This window comes from Mercurialis annua, linkage group LG7, assembly GCF_937616625.2.
Source record: "Mercurialis annua linkage group LG7, ddMerAnnu1.2, whole genome shotgun sequence".
Lineage (NCBI taxonomy): Eukaryota > Viridiplantae > Streptophyta > Magnoliopsida > Malpighiales > Euphorbiaceae > Mercurialis > Mercurialis annua.
The window spans coordinates 40,512,013-40,520,875 of record NC_065576.1 but is presented as its reverse complement, the minus strand read 5'-3'; the positions used below and the strand labels follow the sequence as shown (position 1 = coordinate 40,520,875).

The following is an 8,863-nucleotide window of genomic DNA, read 5'->3' as shown; positions in this document are numbered from 1 at the left end:
AAATGTAAATTAGACTATCAAAAATCTGGAAAAAATACAGATCTACTGGAAAAGAGTAGACAAAGACATTACCTTGTTTCAGTGTTTGAAACGATTGAGATTCAGATTACAGCTTCCACAACCAAACCTCCTTTTTTGCAAAATGAAACATGAATAACCAGAAGAAGCAAACCATCAAACAGAGAAAATAACACAGACCCATGAAACCCAGAAAATGAAGGTATCAAACACACATGACAGACCCTCAAACCCAGAAAACACAGACATTCAAACTCATACAGAGATGTTGTTCATACCCTTTTCAACTCAAGCTTCCACCTCTTGCATCAAGCCTCCATTTTTCGAACAGAGAACCTCAACATGCAAGTTAAGAATAAGAAACGATCATCATCAAAATCAGAAATAATCATAAAGTAACTAACAACTAAGAAGTCAGAAACGAAATAGAAGAAATAACAAACTCACAATAATAGAATCAGAGGATCGATGATAAATCTAAACGAAGGCTAGATTAGAACTCAATCGATTCAGGAACACAAAAACGGAATAGAAAAATCATTAATGGCTTAAGTATTGTATAATATAGAGTAAATCATAAAAAAAAAGTAGAGAAAATTAGGGTTTCATTCTCTGAAAATGGGTTGAATGTAAGAGAGAAGGGAGAGAGACTTAGGTTTAGTGAGAGAGGGGCAGACTGAAAAATGAGAGAAGATTCGAGAGAGTGTGGCTATTAGGGTTTGGTAGAAAATTAGCGTTTCAGTTATAAGGGGAGTTTATATAGGGCATATAAAACGGTGTCATTTTAGGTTGGTCTGAGGGGTCTTTCTGTTAGTGATATGCACTAGGTCAATCATGTTTGACCATGTTTTGACTTTATCATTTTATTATTTATTGATTGGCAGTTTTTATCATTTTATATTAATGATTAAAATACTTGAATGGTTAATTCTTTCTAAGGTCATCGAGTATGTGACTTGATAGTAGAACCCTTAGGTTTAATAAAAGAATTATATACCATCTATCCCTAGTCTTAATAGAACATTGAGACTAGTATGATGTTGACTGATGATTATGTTTTACTAATCATGTATATGAGATATTAAGTCAAATCATAGGTGCTATTTGAGAAATAAGGCACTGGATGACCCACTGTGAGAATACTACATAGATCACTGTCATACGTAATTCTCATTACAGTTCTATTAGTATAATCCTTTGACCTTGAAATCATCATGGATTTCTACATAGTTATTTCATATTTTGATACAGTCTTACATTATCTTTAACAGGATAATGGAATAGATTGTCATTGGATATGAAAGTAACTATGTGAGAAATGTGAGTGACTGAGAAGGAATTTGTCCCTCATTTATTTGAGTAAGATATCTATGGGCCCCTTGAAGAAGATAGACTGAAGTAAATGCATGGCCATGCTAATTGATAAGAAGTTATCATTTTCAGTCTACTTAGAGTCAAGAAACTAATGATTGAATGTTATAAGGATGACATAACTATGCCTTATATTCAATCTGGATATCGAGAGATAAAGGGATTAAAATATTATTGTAAATGGTTAAATCGGATTATCGATATTCATATAACTTGGGTAGTCATAATGTCTTGCTAGAGGCCACTTATGACTTGTGGGCTGAAATAGGGATTTCGAGCCTACTGCCAACGTTATATGAACCTACAGGGTCGCACACTAAGAACAGGCCCAAAACAGTTATGGGTTGTACAAGCCCAATGTGATTAAGTGATTAATTATATATATATATATATATATATATATATATATATATATATATATAATTCGTAATATATATATATTAATAAATATATATATTAATTCGAAATTTAAGGATAAGTGTTTTCCTTAATTTATTATTTTTTGGAAGATAATAAATATAGTAATTAATATATATGGATAATTATCAAAAAGGAGTTTTTGATAAACATAAACTTGAAGAATTGCAATGAGATTGAAATTCGAATTTGTCTCAAACCCTAGTGTTATTTATCAGTATAAATACTCATTAAGCAGTTGGTTTGAGAATCACGAAATTCATTATTCACTAAATCACTAAAATTCGAAATTGCTTGTGAAGCAATAGTGCTAGCACACAAGCACTAGTTTTGGCTAAGGTCTGTTCGTGTGGATACTCGTAGAGGACGCGTTCTTTTGGAGGCGTTTCTGATCCGAGGCCAGGTATCACCAAAGTGAACCACCTCCTTCCTTCCTACATTGCTGTTGAATTCGACATACAAGTAAGTAATTGTTCTGTTTAATTCGAATTACATGGATCTTGGTTTGGGTTTTTAGATAAATTTTTGAAATTCCGCTGCGTTATGAACCAATAAAACCCAACACTTTCACAAGGCTCACATGTGCCTTCAAAACGACGTCGTTTTGAAGGTTCCGTTTCATCGGTTATTCGGTCGGTTCGGTTTCTGAACCACCAAAACCAAATCATAATACAAACTCCACACTTTTTGTATTTTCAATCCAAATTAAACTAAACTAACCGAAAAATCAAACACCAAATAGAATTATGGTGCGGTTCGGTTCGATTTTTCGGTATGGTTCGGTTTTTGCTCATCCTTAAGTATAGGGATTTGGTGAAAAAAAAATGAAGAGTTAAGAAAACATTTCAAAATGAAATATGCGACTTCTTAAACGTGACAGAGGGATTATATAAAAAAACAAAATGATTTTTTATATAGTTTAAAGGCCTAATGTCTTAAAAAACCCCGACCTTTTAGCCCCTTTTCAATCATACCCTGACGTTGCAAATTTGTCAATTTTACCCTATTTTGCATTTTTGTGTTTCAATTGTACCCTGAAAAATTAAATTAACGTCTTTTGCGTTTGGAAACTTGTTTAAAACATTCTACATGTCTTGCATATATTAATTGTATATTTTTAAAATTTATTTAAATTTAGTTAAATTAATTAAGAATTTAAATTAGTGTTAATTTGATTATGGTTTTTAGTTAGTTTTTAAAAATAAAGGGCTTATTTGTACTTTTTTGAATAAAAAAGAATTTAATTTCATGTTTAGACTTAATTAATTGAATGATTTCATCATTTAAGTAAAAAAATTAACAAAAATTAAAATATTGGGGTACAATTGAAAACGGAAAATTCAAAAGTGGGTAAAATTGACAAATTTTCAACGTCGGGGTAGAATTGAAAAAAAGTTTAAAGGTGAGGGGTTTTTGAGTGATTAGGCCTAGTTTAAATGTATATATTTCCACCTAAATTAAGTACTTTTGTTAATGTTTTATTTAATAAAAGTGGGTCCCGTCAACAGAATTTTTCCTGTCAAAAGTGGAGTACCATATTTAATTCTCTTTCAATATTAAATTTATTTTTAGTAAAAATAAAATAATATTCAATCTCAAATCTTCTTGCTCACGATCCAGTTTTCAAATTCCATACCCTGTTCTTGTAAAACCCAGAAATTAAATTATTAAAATTTAGATCAAAATTAATCAAAAGCATCAAAAGTGAAAAAGAAAAGGGAAAGAAATTCGCTTTTTTTTTTTTGGATTAGTGGATGCTTTGATTTGATAATTTAAAGAAAAGAGATTTGATTTGCATAAAATTCAGGACATGGGTTTTGGTCCCGAGCCCCTTTGGGATTTTTTCCTAATTTGGAATAATAAAAGGTGAGTGCTTTTTTTATTGTTCTTCATGTAAGAATTTTTTAGATTATGGAATGTGATAGAATTATGTATTTTTTTGTGAAATTGTCGATGGTTTTAATGTAATTGCCACAGTTTTAATCCCTTTTTTTTATGTTTTGAGGTTGAATTTTGAGGGTTTGGATTTTTGATTTTTTTTTGGTTTTAATTATGCTAAAGTTGGTCTCTTTAATCTCTTAATTTTGATTGCATTTGTGTTCTTACACTGTTTTTTTAGTGTTGGTTTTACTTATGCTAGATTTTGATATGTTCTGTTGGCATTTTACTGTTTTATTGTCAGTTTGGTTTTTAAGTCTGCCAAATTTTAGTTCTTCATCAAGTTATTTGTAGACTGTTTTAAAGTTTGTATATTAGAATTTTAACTGAGGTTCTAATTGGTGATGTTTATGGTGCTTGAAGATCATTGAGTTTGACGACGCATTATGAAGAGCAAATTTAAGATAAAAAGGCGAAGGAGAGATATATTTAGGCAAGATTTAGGCAAAATTATGAAGTGCCTATGCTCTGGAGAGTTATTAAAGCCGGTAGAAGAAGCGCCACACTCGTCTGATTCTGTTGCAAGCAAGGAGGATTACTCGGTGGGTGCTTTCTCTCTTAAATATGGTGAAGTTGACTCAAGGCCGGATACGAGTACCAGCAATATAGAAGAAGCTGAAGTAACTCTTCGTGAGCGTGGTTCTTTGAACTATGAGGTTCGCTTCTTCTAAGTTTCTTTTTAATTATTTTTCTGAAATTGTTGTCTTCATTATCGATAATGTGAAATCGTCGTTTTCAATATGTATCAAATATGAAGTTGTTGTCTTCATAATGTTTCAGCATTATTATCAATGTATATCCTTTTATATAGAGTTTTCTGATAACTAAGTTATCAGTTAGCTGGCGTCTTTCTTGATTTCTGTATTACGTTAACTTTATGGATTATGTTCACTTTTTTTAAAGATGCCGTCTGCAACTTTCAGGAAGCAAGAGCCTTATTGGGAAGGATTGAATATCAGAAAGGAAACATAGAGGCTGCTTTACATGTATTCGAAGGAATAGATATGGCCGCAGTAACTCCCAAGATGAAATTGGCCCTTTCTAGGAAAGGAGAACACCCGAAAAGACATTCACAAAGTAATGCTATCCCACCAATGTCGATACATGCTGTCAATTTGCTATTGGAAGCAGTCTTTCTCAAAGCAAAATCACTACGACATCTCGGGAGGTTTAATGGTACTATTCTTGCTTTATGATTTATATTCTTGTTTTTTGCTTTCAGTTTATTCCTTCATGAATTTTTTTCCTAGCTTATCATTTGTCCTGACTATGTTAGTCTCGTATAACATGTTTATTGTGATTCTAAATGTTTGAACCTTCCATTATCAATTAATTACATATTGCATGTAGAAATATATTATACAAATTTTGCTGGATATTGAAAACTCAACAATTTTGTGATAAAAAGTCTTAATATAAGTAGCGGGAACTGCAAAAGGCAACCTTAGGCTGCCTTGTAAATTGTAATAGTGGGCATTAATGAAATTAAGCTGAAAAAATAACTGGTTTCTCGCTACTTCGTTGTCAGGAACCTTTTGTTTTCATGTATTAGATGCCTTTTCTTGTCCTTCCCTTTTCATTTTATTTCTAAACTAAAATGATTTGCTATGACAAGGAATATGTTTCAAAATATCCTTATTTTGATCCTCAACATGCATGTGTTCTATCTCTCTCCTAAGTTAAACAGTGATAAGGAAATTATGTAGTTAAGATTGCTTGCTTAGAAAGTAATGAACCAAGTTAAGAAAACGGTGCACTGTATTAAACTTATGTGTCAAGCTTCTTTTGATTGTCATTTTTTTATAAGGAATATTTTGTTTTGAGCACCTATCTCTTTTCCTACATTCTAATGTGCTGTGAAAACAGAAAATCTTATGTTTATAGTTGTATTCTTTATAGTGATATGCATCGCTTTCTTTTTGAGAACTAACTTTTCACATTCATGCATGTTCCTTTTGTCCGAAATAGAATCAAAATGATGAGTATATAGAGATTGATGAGACATGAATTGAAATGGAATTCTCCGGCTAATGATATATTTTGAATGATTCTTGCAGAAGCTGCGCAATCTTGCAAAGTTATTCTGGACGTTGTTGAAACTTCATTACCAGAAGGTTTGCCTGAAAATTTTGCTGCTGACTGTAAATTGCAGGAGACAATAAATAAGGCTGTGGAGTTGCTTCCAGAATTATGGAAACTTGCTGATTCCCCTCGTGAAGCAATCATGTCATATCGACGGGCTCTTCTCCATCACTGGAATCTTGATGTAGAAACAACTGCAAGGATTCAAAAAGATTTTGCTATTTTTCTTTTGTACAATGGCGGGGAAGCAAGCCCCCCAAACCTTCGCTCTCAAATGGACAGTTCATTTGTACCTAGAAACAACATAGAAGAGGCTATACTTCTGTTAATGATTCTACTAAGGAAAGTTTCTCTTAAAAAGATTGAATGGGATGTATCAATCTTGGATCATCTTTCTTTTGCTCTCTCAGTGTCCGGGGACTTGAAGGCTTTAGCCAACCAAGTTGAGGAGTTGCTTCCTGGTATTATTGATCGGAAAGAATTGCATTATACGCTTGCTCTTTGCTATCATGGTGCAGGTGAGAATTTGGTTGCTTTAAATCTACTGAGGAAATTGTTACACAGTAGAGAGGACCCGAATTGTGTTGCTGGTTTATTACTGGCATCAAAGATTTGTGGGGATACTCCTAAACTCGCAGAAGAAGGAATCACTTATTCTCGCAGAGCCCTTGAAAATTTGGAGAGTGGATGCGATCAATTGGAAAGTATTGCCAATTGTTTGCTAGGTATATCACTTTCAGCGCATTCTAAATTAGCCATTGCAGATTCCGAGAGGGTGTTAGAACAATCCGAGGCACTTCAGGTCCTTGAATTGGCAGGTAAAACGACAAAGTTGGATGACCCGTATATTCTTTACCATCTCAGCCTAGAAAGTGCAGAGCAAAGGAAACTAGATATGGCTGTTTTTTATGCAAAGCGCTTGTTGAAGCTGGAAAATGGATCGAATATGAAAGGGTGGCTATTATTAGCTAGAATCTTATCCGCTCAGAATCAATTCATAGATGCTGAAACTATTATCACTGCCGCGTTGGATCAAACTGGGAAATGGGATCAAGGAGAACTGTTGAGAACTCGAGCTAAACTTCAAATTGCACAGGGTCAGTTAACGAGTGCCATTAAGACATATGGACAGCTTCTTGCCATTCTTCAAGTTCAAACTAAGAGTTTTGGATCTGGGAGGAGGCCACATATGGTCAGACTCTAGCTTCTAAGCCGCATTTTGTAGCTTATTTTTAAATAATTAGACTTATTTGATCTGTCGCTCCACCTATTTGAAACCTTTTCTTTTCCAATGTGTCTATTAGTTGAGTAATTTGCATATGTCCCTGCCCTTTGGTCCAGGCGATATGAAGTATTTGGGTAAGTTTTAGGTCAAGATTGTCTAGATAGAGGGTGAAATTAAAATATAAGAGGGAAATATCACTATTTGGGGGTGAAGTATGAGAAGTTGGATATATTAGATTGAAATTCTTGAAACCATTCTTTGATTACAAGTAATGTATTAATTTCTATCATCCGTATAGTTTATTTATAAAGTATGCTGCTCGATTATTATGGTATGCTGTTTTCTTAAACCTTTTGCTTACACATTGGCAGGATAATGAAAAGCCTGCAAGAAGTTTGGAACTGGAAGTGGAGGTTTGGCACGATTTGGCTTCCGTCTACATAAGCTTGTCCCAGTGGCATGATGCCGAGATTTGTCTTTCCAAATCAAAGGCCATCTGTCCTTACTCAGCTTCAAGATGTCATATTTCTGGTAAATATAAGCATTACTTTTTAATTTTATATAATGTTTTGTTTTTGCATTCTCAAGCTACAGTTAAAATCCATGATTTTTGGGCGTTCGGTCATAGAAATATGCGTTTTTGATTTAGAAATGTGGTTATTTTTCTTTTATCTACGGTCAACCAAACTAATTTTTGGTGTAGGCCAAATGCACGCTCATAATCTGTTTGCGGCATAATTTGTTTCGGAACCTGATTTCTATTTATTTTCTGATTATCTTGCAGGTGTAATTTATGAGCGAAAGGGACTTTATAAAGAAGCTCTAAAGGCCTTTGCTAGTGCTCTGGAAATCGATCCCATCCATGTCCCGAGTTTGGTATCTACAGCTGTCGTTCTCAGACGACTTGGTATCAAATCGAAAGAAATAATCCGAAGCTTTCTGATGGATGCTCTACGGCTTGACAGAATGAATTCATCTGCATGGTTTAATCTTGGCTTGCTATACAAGGCCGAGGGAAGTGCATCCTCCTTACGGGAAGCAACTGAATGTTTTGAGGCAGCAACTTTTCTTGAAGATACAGCACCCGTTGAACCTTTCAGATGACCGTCGTTACTGAGTAATCCCGCTGTGCGTTCTTCTGGTATATGATGCCAGAATATGTATTTTTTTTATATGAATTATTGTATATTGTAGCATATAATTCAATAGGAATAAAAGAGGAAAATGTTCATACCGAGTGTACGTTTAGCTGCAGTCATACACTGGCTGCTTGATAGAAATTGGCTATGGTGATTCATTGTTCGTTTTTGTACTAATTAATAATTTAATTACACCTATTCGATCAGCAATTCTAGCAACAATTAATTTCAAAGTATTTTTCTTTTTGATAAAAAATGATTATGATTTTTTTTAAGAAACGGTGGTGGTGCATTTTTATGGTTAGGTGTAGGCTTGTAGCTCAGTTGGTTCAAATTGAAAAGAATTAAATTTTAATTTTAGATTTTCAAAATTAAATCGAATCAGAATTACAAAAAATTGAAATTTTTATATCGAACAAAACTCGACTGATTTTTTGGTTCGATTATTTTGGACCTATCCATAGTTTTATTTTCTATAGGGGAGAGCATTCGGTTTGTTCTTGTTGCTGAAAACCCCAAACGAATTACTGATCAACTGAATGTTGAAAATCAAATCGATAGAATAAGAAATATTAATAGAAACTGAACCGACCAAACAAAAAAGAAAAGAAATTGTAAACACAAACGGAATGGGTCGGTAATTCGCCTCGTTCAATTTAATCATAAAAAAATA

The 8,863-nt window shown here is 33.4% G+C and overlaps 1 protein-coding gene across 1 annotated transcript; it reads left to right on the top strand.

Moving 5' to 3' along the window:
• The first annotated feature begins 3,374 nt into the window (after positions 1-3,374).
• On the top strand, positions 3,375-8,396 carry LOC126656188 (protein NPGR2). The gene is made up of 6 exons (XM_050350694.2): positions 3,375-3,672; positions 4,108-4,400; positions 4,668-4,920; positions 5,802-7,018; positions 7,423-7,582; positions 7,836-8,396. The coding sequence occupies exons 2-6, from the start codon at positions 4,131-4,133 to the stop codon at positions 8,153-8,155; spliced, it is 2,220 nt and encodes a 739-aa protein (XP_050206651.1). The 5' UTR covers positions 3,375-3,672; positions 4,108-4,130; the 3' UTR covers positions 8,156-8,396.
• Positions 8,397-8,863: the final 467 nt, after the last annotated feature.